This window comes from Parasteatoda tepidariorum, chromosome X1 (assembly GCF_043381705.1).
Source record: "Parasteatoda tepidariorum isolate YZ-2023 chromosome X1, CAS_Ptep_4.0, whole genome shotgun sequence".
Classification (NCBI taxonomy): Eukaryota; Metazoa; Arthropoda; class Arachnida; order Araneae; family Theridiidae; genus Parasteatoda; species Parasteatoda tepidariorum.
The window spans coordinates 6,062,195-6,078,244 of record NC_092214.1 but is presented as its reverse complement, the minus strand read 5'-3'; the positions used below and the strand labels follow the sequence as shown (position 1 = coordinate 6,078,244).

At 30.9% G+C, this 16,050-nt stretch overlaps 1 protein-coding gene across 1 annotated transcript in view; it reads left to right on the top strand.

Annotated features, from left to right (window-relative positions):
- LOC107440098 (cholecystokinin receptor-like) overlaps positions 1 to 16,050 on the top strand; it is a 122,570-nt gene extending 106,520 nt beyond the window's left edge. Inside the window, exons 2-5 of the mRNA XM_071187641.1 lie at positions 1,595 to 1,978; positions 4,063 to 4,263; positions 9,473 to 9,649; positions 14,172 to 16,050. Of these exons, the coding sequence (XP_071043742.1) occupies positions 1,621 to 1,978; positions 4,063 to 4,263; positions 9,473 to 9,649; positions 14,172 to 14,596 (1,161 nt within the window). The 5' untranslated portion in view covers positions 1,595 to 1,620 and the 3' untranslated portion in view covers positions 14,597 to 16,050. The remainder of the gene's footprint in view (positions 1 to 1,594; positions 1,979 to 4,062; positions 4,264 to 9,472; positions 9,650 to 14,171) is intronic.

Sequence of the window (16,050 nt, the reverse complement as noted above, 5' to 3'; positions counted from 1 at the left end):
AACTGTTGTTTTTTATTTTTTTACTTATTATTCCCCCTTCTTTTCATATGTCTATTATTTTTCTTTGTTTTATTCTTCATTTTGAACATATATATATATATATATATATATTTATATATATGACAAAGGCCCATGAAAGAACTAGCAACAAAGGAACTTTTCTATGTGAAACTTATATAACTAGTGCTATCTTTTTGATTTCACTTGAATATGGCTGATAGACAAAAACAACACGGAATTATGCTTGAAGACATTGGAGGTTGCAATCTTGCGTTTATCAGCTAAATAAGCGTTTAAATATGAAAAAAAGGGATGGTTAATACATGAAAAGTTCTTAGTAGATGATTAATTTATTAATTAAAAGTGAAGCATTGCAGCAACAGCCCGTAGTGGGCCAGGTGATCATGGAGGAGAAGACTACACAATTTCGTGACCAATGGCATGATTGTGGCAATGTAGTCGCTGCCCGTCTTTACTTACCAGACAAGCTGGACCCCATCGATCTGATGCTGGTTGTGCTTCAAGCCACCACTGGGGACCGAACCCCAGCTCTTCACAATTACAGCCCATAATTTATTATGTGTTTATTTTAAATGACCTATAACTAAATTTTTTCATTCCAAACTTCTTAAAGTTGAAATCTTTACAAGAAAAATAATTTAATTTCTTAAGGGGAGAATGAACGTATAAAATAAAATGAGAGTAATTTTAGTTTAATCATTTCGAAATTTAAGCAGAATATTGGATTACATTATACCAAATATTACATAAAAGTAATAATTAGATTTAAAGTTACAGCTACTAGGTTTTTTAATTGTTTTAAATGTTTATAAATGAAAAGTTGCTTGCAAAGGAGTTTAAACTTTTTCTTAAATTCTTATCTAAATTACATAGTTATACGAATATAAATTTAATTAAGTGGTTATGGCAAATATATTAATCAATAACGTACATCAGCGCTAAATTTCTCTTTTGACAATAAAAATTTCATAAAAAACACTGTTCAATTATGCTTGTTTCGGAATTCAGTTTATTAAATTAAGATACTAGATCATTTAAAAACGACACAAGGCGAAAGCAATTCCGGTAAAATTACCATAGTGTATTACAATGACATTTCTGGTAAAAAAGACTATAATTCTGGTAATTAGAACCAAAATATAAGGTAAACCTTGCAGTTCTGAACCCAATCCAAATGACTGGGGAACTACTGGATAAAGTATTGGGAGAAGTTTGCCATCGTGGAGGACTTTTTGATGGAATTAACCCGAATTTGCGTTACATGGAGAGGAAAACCATGAGAGAGGAAAATCACTTTTGAAACTATGCATTTTGCTCTGACAATATGCCGTTTCAATTTATGATACATGGTATTTTCGAATTCGGCTATATTTGTTTCGGAGCTACTTCGACACATTTTTTCTCTATTTAGAGTAATTAAAAAAAAAATTTTTTTTTGACACAGTACTTTTTTTTTCAAATTTGAAATGTCAACATTAAATATTTGTCCACGTCCACTTAAGCATAAGAAAATGTAAATTTTTGCACCTTTTCAAATCAATATTTTAATAACATTTAAATATTTTCTTTTCAGATAGTAGGATTTTTCACGAATGCAAGATGGATTCAGTGACAAGCCTCGATGTTGAAAATTCTACTCTGAATCTTAATGATACAGACGAATTCTTTAAAAATTCTTCTACAGTTTCAACATTGAGTTTTAAGGATTTCAGTGCATGGCATCTTATTATCCCTTACAGCATTATTTTTGTTTTAGCCGTAACTGGCAATATTTTGGTCATCGTAACACTTTTAATTAACAAGAGAATGAGAACAGTAACGAATGTATTCTTATTTAATTTGGCCATCAGCGACTTTCTGTTAGGAGTTTTTTGCATGCCATTTACTTTGACTGGCGTCTTATATAGACAATTTTTATTTGGAAGTGCTCTTTGCAAGCTGATACCCTATTTCCAAGGTAAATATCAAGCTGTTTACATTGAAATCTGTAAGATAATTAGATTTTTACTGAACTGAGTTAATGAAGTATTATGTTGTTGTCGTCGCCCTATTAAGACACTGGGGGTGCGATTGTTCTTGTTTCCCAGTGGCGCTATCTATGTCCAAGAATTCGACTTCTGTCACACCCATACGTCACACCCGTACATAAGGCGGACCCATTTATACAACCATTCATTCATCCACAGATCGCACTTTTGACCAAAATCATAGAACGATCAATCTCTAATCCAGTACCCGCAGAGTTATAATTTGTTATGGGAACATGGAGGACCTTGTGACCCAAAGGATTTAACGCGTATCAGCCACCATTTACTACAAGGGGAGTCTTCGGCACGTTGGATTCGAACTCCCATTCAATCGTTAGTCAAGCGCCAACCAACCAGGCTATCATGGCCAAGTATTATGATTAATAAAGAATACTCTGTATTAATAATGTTATTTATATTTTATTCCATAACCGGTTTTGAACAACCAACCCAATTCTGAGTTTACAACTATCAATGTTCAACTCCGTAGCCTTGTAATTTTGAACCCAACCCAGAAGTCAACAGAATTCCTGGATCAAGCACTTGGAGAAACTAGCCTTCGTGGAGGTGTTTTTTTGATGGAATTAACCAGCACTTGCATTACATGTTGAGTAAAACCTCGGAAACCTCCCATATATAGTCCAACTACAAGTGGATTCTGTCCCATAAGCCACCAACCACTGAGGATATTTTACGTGAGCACTATAGTCGTTCTGAGCCAGGAGCAGAATTAGTAACAACCAAAGCTGGGATTCGAATCAGAGCCACCTCATTAAGAGGCGATCACTCTACCTACCTTAATAATAATTAACATCCACCGCGGTTGAATGTTAATTATTATTAAGGTTCACTATATGCAATACCAGTGTTCAGATTTCTTGTTTATAGCTTTTGCAATTTCTAAAACTGGATAAATCTAACACACGTGCACGGACCAAATACGGCTTTTTGACTAGCAATTTGACCAGTAAATACCGTAATGAATGAGTTTTTTCTTAAATTTATTTTTTATTCATTTTCATTTTTCGCTTCTTTCCTATAGAAATTATAAAATTATGGAAAAATTTCGTAAATAATAAATTAAAAAAAATAAGTAAATAAATAGGGAACATATAAGGAATACATCCGTATTGCGGTTTAGTAAGAACTGTAGAAGAGATACAGGATGTCCAGTGGAAGACTGATGGATTTTAAAATTATAAAGGAATAAAGGAATAACGATAAAGGAATAAAACAAACTGTGTACTTATTGTTAAAGCTGAACAGCTGAAAGCTGAGCTTATACAGAAATTTTGTAATTTAGTTACGAAACTTACCAACAGATGGCACCGCAAGTATTGCTCATCAAAGTGATCAGTTATTGAGTTATTGAAATATGTAAGGAGATTACCAGATTTTAAGATTTAAATAATGTATTCAATTGAGCAACATGTGTTTCAGGTATTGGAATATCACAATTAAATTATAGTCCTACAATATCGTTTCAAGAGCTACAGCTTACAATGCCTCTGGTAGGCAACTTTTGAAACCAAATTTTAAAATCATAATAAGCATGTCGTTATAATGATTTTAAAACGTTTAAATATCGTTTTAAATACCGTTTGCTTTATTCTTCTATCATACTTTGATTCTGAGTTTTTTAATTTGGAACTCGGTTTTTTAACTCGCTGGATACCTTGTATATTTAACTATTTTATTTCCCTAAAAACTGCTTTTATCAGGTTAAATCTTCATCATTTTCTTTGATACAATGTTTAATAATCTTAAATCATTTCCAAATTTTTTTATCCTTTCATTTAATGATCTTAAATTTTTTCAATAATATTTTATCCTTTCACTTAACAATCTTTTCAAAAATCTCTTCTTTTAATAAAGTGCTACCTTTTTGACAATCTTACATCCTTTCTTTTAATTTTACTATATTTTATCAAAAATCTTTCATTTTGCAGATATAATAATCTTTATCGAAATAATAATGGATATAATAAACTTTTATTATTTCATTTTTTTACAGCTGTCAGCGTAAGTGTGAGTGCTTGGACGTTGGTGTCAATGTCAGTGGAGCGATACTTCGCCATATGCCATCCTCTTAAATCTAGAAAGTGGCAAACTCTTTCCCATGCTTATAAAATGATTACTGTGGTATGGATTGGATCTCTCTTTTGCATGCTGCCAATCCTCATCTTAAGTAGTCTCCAAAGGATAAAAGGAACTGGTAAATGTCTTAAGCTTAACACCAAGAAGACAGCTTCCAATATCTTTTTCATTGCTATTCATACGTCTGTACTTATAAATGCTCATCTGCTGTATTAATGCTATATTTTATTTACTTAGTTACTTTTTGCTTTTGTATTTATTTATTGCCGATAATTGTGTTACTCAAATTATTTAATTAAGAATTCTTATGTACATTAAGAAATTTTGGAGTCTTACCTTATAAATCAAACCCTTGCAAAAAATTAGATGTTTTTGAGGTTAAAATGAGGTTTATTTACCGAGGTTGCAATTTGACGTTATTTTACCTCATATCTACTTGAGGTGTTTTATTTTCATACTAATTTACTACCTTAAGTTAATAATTTAGCACCTTAGGAAATTGTTTCCCATCCTAAAGTTGATAAATAATAGCTTATAATAAGTGTAACACCTCAACCTCAGGTAGAATTAAGATTATGGCATGCACGCATTACAACTTTGTCATACACTTTAAGTAGACTATTAACAATCTCAATGAAGTGTAAAATAAAATACTTTAGTTAGGCGAATAATATCATAAGGTGTGAAATAAATACCTAAGGTAAATAATTCACAACTTCAGTTACGTTTAAAAATAAAGCACCTCAAGTAGAAATGAAGTTATGGCATGCACCCTATACAACCTTGCCAAACATTTTAGTCTAATAATTCACAACCACTGGGAAGTATAAAATAAAACACCTTAGGTTGGTAAATAAATATCTTAACTCATAAAATAAAATACCTGATGTTAATAATTAACAACTTCCGATAGGTGTATGAATAAAACACCCCAGGAAGAAAAAGAGGTTATGGCGTGCACCTATAACAACCTTGTCAAACACCTTAAGTAGATAATTGACAGCTTCTATCTAGTTTAAAATTAAACACCACATAGAATATCCAAGGTGTTTAATTTTATATATAATAGAAGTTGTTTATTAACTACTTCATATGTTTTAAGAAAGGTTGTAGTGAGTGCTAACCACAACCTCACATCTACATAAAGTGCTTCCTTTTTAATTTCTTTCCTTTTATAACGCGAAATTGCATTAAATTGAAGTATTTTAAATATTAAATTCAATATTCAATATTTGCTCAAAGCTTACTAAAATCTCTTTCTCAATATTTATTTTCAGACTCCTTTTAAAAAATCTGAATATTAGAAACCATTTTTTTTATGAATTAAGAATAATTTTAATTGATGTTCCTAAATTAATTAATGTTCTTGGCCTTCCATGGTTAGCCTGACGGCAAGAGGACTCTAACCCATGGTCCGTATACCACTGAGGATATTTTACGTTGACACTGTGGTCGGTACGAGCCGGATGCGGAATTCATTTCGATCAGCCATCGCTGGGATTCGAACTCGGTTCACCTCATTGAAAGGCGAACGCTTTATCCCCTGAGTCACCTTAATACCACAACAACAAGAGTTCACATCCTTAATAAATATATAATCCTGCAAGGAGAAAAATAATGCTGTAAAATTGCCATACTGTATGGCAATGACATTTCTGGCGAAAGAAAAAGAACAACAACAACATAATTCTGGTTAACAAAACTAGAATTTACGATGTTAAATCCATTCATTTAGTAATTTTTCTGTTCAGATGTTAAAGACTTAATTGAAATTCTGTTTTTTAAAATTATAGTTCTAATTACCTGCATATTCAATGAAAAACACAAAAATGAAAAGTAAATTCAACCGAATAAATTATTTTTATGCTATGCTCTAAGGTATCATGAGAAAGTTACCAAATTTCACCCCATTCACCAAATTTTATTACTTATTATAAAACCATACTTTATTGCTAATTTTACCAAAATCATTACCGAAGCGCTTCGGTGAAAAATACTGACCTTTTTGTTATTCCCATAGAGCCAGAAACATGATAAATTTTACCATATTCTGGAACTATTGACCACTTTTTTTTCTCAGTGTGAATGACAATTTAGAGTTCGAAGGGGGATTTGAGATAAACTTTTTCTTGAATATTCCCCTTCTTCTCCCAAAAAATTAGTTTAGAAGTTCGAAATTAGAATAGGATAGCCTAGGCTATCGAATATTCGTTGAAAAATGCAACATTTTTACCGAAAAATATAATACCACAACAATAAGAGTCTCTATGTTCAATAAATAATTAAATATTAAATGAAAACAAACTAAAATGCCTACCATTCAATCGTCAAATTTTAAATGCCGTGAAGTCGCCAGTGGATCAAAAGTTATCAGAGATTTTTTTGATACGAAATTCGATAATTATCCCTCCGCAAATATTAATTTTTAATGATCATTATATCAGTTATATGACTTTTATTTTTACCTTCATTCTCAGAAAACACATAGAAAAAGACGGTGATTAAGAAACATGTTTTCCATTTAAACAAATTAGTAAATCTTTATAAAATAGTATTTAATTTGTAAGTTGATACTTTAAGCAGTTCCTCACGAACAGTTTTATTTTTTATAGCAATATAATTTTTACACATTGAAAGCAAAGTTATTTACAATTGAATACAAAATATCTGTCCATTGTCAATACCCTGTAATTCGATAATTTTGAAACTGATACATAACCTGATTGAATATTTCATCGTATTAGTTTTAACACGATACAAATTTTAGATACTAAAGTTACTAAAACTGAATTCAATCATACTTGGAATTCAACTTAAAAAATAATTCAAGAAAACTCAAGAAAATTTTAGAACAAAACTCGATTTATGTGCTTTTAGACCAATGAATAATGTTGGTCGTTTCAGTATTTTTCTTTACGAATATAACCATCAAGAAAAATGCTTCTTCGCTCGTCGATTATTTCTCAAATATTTCATTTTTTGTTGCAAAACACTTCAACTAAAAAAAAGTTGGGGGGAAAAAACGAGAAAATTGAGTATACCATCTCAGTTTTACTCATAAAATATTGAAACCGTCTTTCTCAACTCAATTTTCTTAGCATAGATAGTACTTGTTACAATTGGCGAAAATCGCGTTATATAAAATGTTATAGGGAAAACAACATTTTCTTTTCAGGTTTTCTTCATAATAGCTAACGTCAGCTTCAATATTTTCCAGTTTCAAACATTTCAAAATATGGTTATGCTTTACTGAGCTACTTAAATTCAAATTACGTAATTCGAATCATATGTGACTTTTTTTTTTCTTTTTCGTGCTCTTTATATTTCTTAGGATTTTATTTTTAAAGTTACTTATAACTCTGTTTTTCTTCAGTTCATAGGCAAACATTTTAGTTTTTTTTTTATTAGTTTATGAACAACCTTTTTTTCTGTTTTGCATTTTAAGTTCTATCTTAACTAAATTATTAAAAAGCAGGATTTTCGTATAGATGGAGTAGGTAGATGACATTCAAAATTTGTATGAAATTCCTCTTAAAATTTTTATAAATAAGCTTATTTTAATTTATGAGGAGTTTCAACTCTAATTGCTTTCGCAACTATGTTTTAAACCTATAAAAATTTTTTATGACATTTGGTTTATACTATTCAATAATAAAAATTATTTAAAAATGCTAACAACAGTTAATAATAATAATTGGTTTTATTCGTATTATTTTAAAAATTTAAAGAAACTGTTATAAAGGAACATAGCAATAATTTCTTGAAGCATTTAAAACATTTCTTTATAAAAATGTTGAAACATGTTATTATAAAGTCTCACTGTATGGAAATGGAGAACATGAGAAACAGTATATGTTTCCATGTTCTTTTTATGATATAATTCAACACACATCTAATCTTCCCAGTATAAAAATACTTTCTGTACATTGAGAAAAAAGTATGATCAAACCTATCAGAAATATTCCTTCCTTGAAATAAGAAAAACATCCTTTCATTGCCTTCAAATTACTAAACAGCACAACTGAAATAAGAAAAAAAAATACTTCTTGGGTTTATATGCATTGACATCAATAACACTTTCAAAAAATATTCAATTTTGATAGTTTATTGGATTTTTATGAAAAAAAGTGAAATGTGCTAAGAGCTTATCTGTACTATGAGCGTAATTTTGAATACTTGAGAGTTTTACTTGAACCAGCTCGCGAGCTATAGAAAGTAATGCAAAAACCATTTTACTCAACCTTACGTATTCATCTAGAAAATTCAAGGTTCCAAATCCAAGGTTTGATTAGCAGCTTGCAAATAAAAATCGTTATACTTTAATATCTAGATTCCTCAAAAATAAGCATCTTCTACTTTTATAGAAACATTTACACACACAAAAAAGGTTACACAGTACCAAAATGTGGTAAAATGTACCGTGTTTCTGGCTAAATGGGAACACTAAAAAGTTCAGTAATTTTTACCGCAGCACTTTGGAAAAGATTTTGGTATAATTAACAAAATAATATGATTTTATAATATGTGATAAAATTTGACAAAACTGGTAAAATTTGGTGTTTTTATCGTGATACCATTGAGCATGGCATACAAGTAATTTTTTCGGTTTAATTTATTTTTCAGTTTTGTGTTTTTTATGAAATATGTTGGTAATGAGAAATATAATTTTGAAAACCAGAATTTCCATTCAACTGTTAGCACATGAATGGAAAAAATACCAAATGTGTGGTTTTAATCTCGTAATTTCTAGTTTTATTAACCAAAATTATGCTTTTTTTTTAAGCAGAGTTCTATTTGTTGAAAAAGGCGTTTTAGTACTTATGTAAAGAAATGTTGTCCCGCAGTGGACTGATCGCAAAGACACGGTTCCTTGTAGAACACCGAAGCGGTCAGTAATCGGGTGGGTGACCACTTTGATCAGCCTGCGTATGGACCGAAGATTTGCGGTACCGGTCCTCGTTAAGCTGTTCTACCGTAAAGTGCTCGACTTCGCGCGCAGGTCTTTCAGCTACCAAAGTAGGGGAGTCATCTCCTCTGCAGAGGATCAAAATTGCGATGCCATATCTTCGGATCATCCTCAGGGATGTTTCCCAGACCGTCGCCAATAGCCAATTGTGCACCTCTAGTGCGACATAAATAAAATATCTACCTACCTATAAAGAAATGTTATTACCATGCAGTCTGGTAATTTTACCAGAATTCTTTTCTCCGTGTACAAACGCTAAAAAATTGGGATATTTTTGAAATAATGCAATTTTATAAGTCCTTGTGTGATTTTGTATTGTTTGCTCACTTGAATGAAAAATGTGTTTCCTTTTATTTTATAGAGAAGCAGAAATGTCGGGAGAACTGGCCGTCTTTGAATGCGGAAAAAACATTCACAATTTTTCTTGATATCATTCTTCTTATTTTACCCCTTGTATTAATGAGTGTGACTTATTCATTAATAATTCGAACTCTCTGGCAAGCAATGGTTATATCTTCTGACGAATCACCGCATGCAGGTAATTACCTTTTTTGGTGATTTTTTGAATTTCTTATAGTTCAAATCCTGTTTGAAAATGCTTAGTTAGTATTTTTTTTTCTATCAAATTTTCAGAATTTAATATGTCGTCGTTACTTCTTAATTCAAAATGTACTAATAATCACTGGAATTGCAAACAGCACTGGAAATAATGGAGAGACAAAAATATTTATTGTTCACTGATTATGTTCATCTTCACTCTAGGGTGAACCAAGGCCTTCTGTTGAAAATGTCTCCAAAACAACCCTTTTTTTTGACCTGAACTACTAATCATACCTTAATCCCTCTGAAACCTGATTCAACACCTCCTAGAAGTAGAAAGGCCTCAGCACGGATCAATTTAGTAGTCCGATGTGACGAAGTTAACTGCGCAGTAGACGAAAAAAAAGAAAGATGTCATTACGTTAGGAGTACTAAGCTGCGCAGTGGTTGAAAATACAAAATATGTCATTACGTTTGGACTACTAAAGGATATTTATGGTAACCCGTGCTGAGGCCTGTTCTTTCTAGGAGGTGTTGCCTGATCCCACAGAAATGAGCAGTCGTAGTTAAGGCTATCATCTTTTTTGTTTTTTGATTAGTGTAAACACAAACATTTTCTGTACTAGATTGCTTTTTCATCCCTTCTAACAATATTAGTTCAGTCGTTTAATTTTGATATTTTTGACAATATCGGACTTTTTAACAGGCCGATAAATTTTTGAGAGCACTTATTCTACTTATATTTTCTTATTGATAGTTATTATGATAGTTATACCTCACTCAGAGCAAAAAGTTTTAAATAAAAAGTTATGCTTTATGAAAAGTTATGTTTTTTCATCCATTCTAACAATATTAGTTCAGTTGTTTAATTTTGATACTTCTCGTTTAATTTTGACACTTTTTTTAATTTTGATATGAGACACAGAGCAAAAAAGTTTAAATAAAAAGTTATGCTTTATAAAAAGTTATGTTTTTTCATCCATTCTAACAATATTAGTTCAGTCGTTTAATTTTAATACTTTTTATAATATCGGACACTTTAACAGGTCGATAAATTTTTGAGAGCACTTATTCTAGTTATATTTTCTTATTGATAGTTATACAAACCCAGTGCAAGAAATTTGAAATAAAAGGTTATGCTTTAAAATAAAGATGGTATAACAAGATAAAGTTTCTGCGATAGTTAGATATAAGTACCAAAGCGCTTTTTTCAATAAGGGAATTCTGTTTTACTTGGACGTACTTGAGAATAAAGTTTCAAGTATAAATTCTTAAAATATATAGAATTGCCAATTCGTACTGAATGCAGTCTTCTGCTGATCACCAAATACTTTTAGATTTCATTTTTGAAACATACTGTACTAGTTATAGGCGAGCATGCTTTATCAAAAATTTATATCTCTCAAAATATAAAGATAGGAAATTTATTTTTTATCCCCACGAATCGTAAAAAAACATGAACGCATCAAAATAGGTTATATCAAGTATGGCAGTCGTAAAATTATCAGAAATTTTTTTGTCAAATGTGAAATATTTTTTTGGCAAGTGGAATTCTAGTTTTGGTAATATAATGCGTCAAATCTTTCAAGAATATCTGCGACCGCGCAAGGAAATGTTTGCTTTCCGTAAAGTTATAATCTCATCCAAGTTATTCAAAATAAATATCAAATTCGATTATAGCTCGGAATTTAAAAAATTTATATTTTTAAAATTGATAAGAAGACTTTTTTCCGTGGTAAAATATTCATTATTTGTGAGTTGCAATTTTTTTTTTTTTCCTTTTGAAAAAGTTCTTAAATTGAATTTTCTTGAGATGTTGCAACATTTCTTTCAAAATTATTGACTTCTTTTTAAGAATTCACTACATATTTCTCTATTCTGAATTTTTTACGTTCGATTAGATTTATATGGTTTCAGGCATTCTGAGTTAAGAAATTAAATTCGATTTTTATCAAAGTTATTTTGATTTTCATAACTACTCATTGACGGCCATAAGCTTCTTGTGTTATATATATGCAAAATGGTAGATATTTTAAATTTTTTATGTATCTTTCAAATAAATATAAATAACTTTGTAGAGTCATTAAAAATTGGAAACAATTCATCTCTATAATCATTGCATTATTAAGCATCACCAAACAATTTTCATTCAAGCTAAGTTCATTTGAATCTTAAAGCGCAATGAAGATTTATTCATTTTGAGATTTTTGAGGATTTGAAACTTTGGAGCTTATTTAATCTTAATTTTAAATGCTACTCATTATTTTGTTTAAAATAAAACCATTCAAAAAAGGAACTTAAGAGACTTATATTGTGTGAGTTACAATATTTCAGTCAGGAAAATGTTTGCATTATTTTAAAGGGATTATTGGTTTGAATTAAGACTAATTGACACAAAATTTTTATTTCAGATAATCTGGATTAAGCGAATTTATTGCTTTTAAGGTAAATAATGATCACTCAGACCTAAGCATTGAACAGCGATTGCACCGTGGTTAAGGTATTAAGCTGCCATTGTGAAGGAGTGGGGTTCAATATCCAGTGACGACTTGAAGCTATCCAGCTTCAGATGTATGCGTACCAGCTGTCCCGCAGTGGACGAATTGTTAAGACACGGCTCCCAGCAGATCACCGAAGTCAAGCATCACTGGCTGCGGTCAGTGTGCTAGTGGGTGAACACTTGAATCATTCAGCGTAGGGACCGAGGGTGTGCAGTATTGGTCCTCGTTAAACTGCTCTACCGTAAAGTGCTCAACTTTGCGTGCAGGTCGCTGGATTTCCAAAGTGGGGGTGCCATCTCCTCTGCAGAGGATCAAAATTATGATTTCATGTCTTCGGATCATCCTCAGGGATGTTTCCCAGACCGTCGCCAACAGCCCATTGTGCAGCTCTAGTCGACGTAAATGAGCTACAGCTACATGCGTACCTGCTTGTCTGGGAAGTTAAGGTGGTCGGGACGCATTGCTAAGCTTAGTGCCACAATAATGTCATAGACCGTGAAATTGTGGAGTTTTAGCCACAACTGGCCATAACATGGTTCATAAACAGGCTGTTGCGGTAATGCCTTTCTTTAGTTTTAGACATTAGTTTTAAACATTTTTTGCTTCATTCGTTTATTTTTAATGAAATATTTTTCTCTTCATTTATTTATCTGCATAATTTGATTTTGCTTCACAGTATACATGCAAATTCAAAAGTTCGTTTTTTCTATTTTGAAATAATTTGAGTGCCGTCGAAGTTCTTACGCGCAATGAAATACCCTCTCAATCTTAGTTTTCCTGGACTTACTGGAAAAATGACATGGTATCTGCGAAAACACCATATAAACATTAAGGAAATGTTTCCGTAAGTTATTTTTTTGTTTATTTTTCTCGAGGGAAAACGTGGAAGTACTAAAAAACTTCTTAATGGATATTTGGGGGCTCTCAATGAGGCATTTTTTGGAAAACATGAAAGAAAATAATCTATTACGAAATCCTGTCTTGCTATGTTTTCTTCAATGAAGGAAGGGATTTTCTGCAATAAGGATGGAACATTGGGAATAAAAGAGTTCTGTCTTTTCATTTACGTCTCCCGCTTTTTCACAACAAAATAGAATTAGGTGTCTTCTCCTAATAGTTATATTATCTATGAATGTCCTATTCAGTAATGTCACTTATTACCATTACTTTATCCCTTTTTGAAATAATACTCGCTCCTCAACCTTCAATACTTTTATTTGGCAATGATCTATTAATTTGAGATTTGATATGGCGCTTTGCCATACCAAACTTATTAATAACTTAGTTAAGATTTAGTTAGAAATTAGTTTAAGCATTTTTTCCAATATAGAGTCCCTGGCCAAATTATTAGGCGCACTGTAAGGTTCTATGCAAAATCTTAAATATCAGGTGATAGCATACAGCGTTATTGTTTTTACGCGGCTGAAACTGGTTTACACTTGTTTATATTTGTGTATCAATTGGTTAACATTGTAATACAACATGCTAAAAATAAATACAAATGGGAATGGTATAAAAAATCTGCTGAATAAAAACTCATTACACGTACTCTTAAATGTAAAAGTATTGCATATAAACTCTTGTAAGACATGCAATTATTAGAACATTACAGTGGGTCTTATAATTTGGTCTAATTATTATAATATACTATTTATAATACCTGATATAATAAATATTCTATATTTATATAATATATCGTCGAATGTATCCAATCGTTAAATTTGCATTCTATATCGTCTAATTTAACCAATTGATGCACGAACTTCAACAAGTGCAAACCGGTTTTAGTCGGGTAAAAACAATAAAGCTGTACAGTACACCTGATAATTAAGAATTTACATAGAATCTTACAGAGCGTCGAATAATTTGGCCAGTGACTGTATGCATATAGTGTAAAAACCTGAAAAAAAGCAGTTTACCTTTTAGGAGTATGTTTGATGTGCCTTTTTAACTATTACTTTGTACATACAGATTTGATCATTGTTTCAAGTAATTTTTTATTTTATTCATGATTTTCAGGTCACAAAATTCGCTATTGTTGGAATACATCTCCAAATATAAACCGAAACACCGCTTCTTCAACAGCCTCTACGTTTACATCTACCATAACATCTGCCACCTCGCATAATGCGTCAGGAACACCTGCTATACGAAAAAACAACAGTGAACGTGGAATTATTCAGAAGAAACGAATTATACAGATGCTCTTTGTCGTTGTCTTAGAATTTTTTATTTGTTGGAGTCCTCTCTATGCTATTAATACTATCTCCCTCTTCGATCCGACAATAGTGTACACGCAAATTGGATATAGTGGTATTTCATTTTTCCAGTTACTGGCCTATACATCTTCCTGCTGCAATCCAGTTACTTATTGTTTCATGAATAGTAGATTTCGAGAAAGTTTCTTCAACCTCTTTCCCTGCGGATGTAAGAAACGAAGATGAAGTGACATTTCATGAATGCAGAAAGAACATCTTAAGTTTTTCTACATTCCCTGGAGATATCAAAAGCTATATGCGAAATTTCTTTGCCCTGCTACGTTTCACGTTCCCTTTGGATTATGCTTTGTCAACTCCATAAATTCAGTTCGAGTTTGTAGATGTATTTGAAATATATTTGTTTCTCAGTTGGCAGATGTAGCTTAAGCAAAAAACTTATTTTTTTCGTTGTTGAAATTCCTAAAATTGAAACTACTTGGCGTAAAAAGTATTTTTTATTGTTTGCTTGTCAAAATAAATAAATGTCAAGTAAAGAAAATGTAAATAAGAAAGACTCACTTTGCGTTGCAATGTTTCATTAAACATTTCTTGGAACTTTAGATTTTTTTTATTGAATTAACCAATGTTTGATGTAAGTATATTTTGATCCGAGGTAAATATATTTTACATTCACTAAGAATCTCCAAATTTGATGGTTTTATCACAGCTCAGAGGAAAAAAATCTGGTAAAATTACCATCCGCTCCATATGACATTTCTGGTAAAATAAAAACAAAATTCTGGTTTAACCAAAATAAATTGTCTTTTATGACCTATTAATGTCCATAACTGAATAACTGTTTGTTTGTTGTAACTGATAATATCCATAACTCGAACTGAATCCAAAAATTCAGTTCGAGTTCGTAAATGTATGTGATGTATTTGAAATATATTTGTTTGTCAGTTGGTAGATGTAGCTTAAAAAAACAAACATATTTTTTGTTGTTGTTGAAATTACTGAAATTGAAACTACTTGGCGTAAAAAGTACTTTTTATTGTTTGCTTGTCAAAATAAATAAATGTCAAGCAAAAGAAAATATAAGTAAGAAAGATTCACTTTGCGTTGCAATGTTTCATTAAACATTTCTTGGAACTTTAGATTTTTTTATTGAATTAACTAATGCTTGATGTAAGTATATTTTGATCCGATGTAAAAATATTTTACATTTACTAAGAATCTCCAAATTTGAAGGTTTTAACACAGCACAGAGAAAAAAAATTCTGGTAAAATTGCTATCCGCACCATATGACATTTCTGGTAAAATAAAACAAAATTCTGGTTTAACCAAGATAAATTGTTTTTCATGGCACACTATAGGATATCACAATAAAATTTTCAAATTTTACCACATTTACCTAAACTTTATGACATATTATAATGACATATTTTAATGTTATTTTTGCCAAAATTTCTATCAAAGCATTTCGGTAAAAATCACTCAGTTTTTTAATGTTCTCATAGAGCCAGAAACACAGTAAATGTTACCATATTCTGGTGGTTTTGACCATATTTTTTTCTCTGTGTGATATTTAAATGTTGATGAATTCTTAATTGCTAATAAAGTGTTTTCTACTTGGTCTAAACTGGACTCCGTAAGTGTAATATTCTAATTGTGAACAATAAAATGTGTTTTTTTAAAA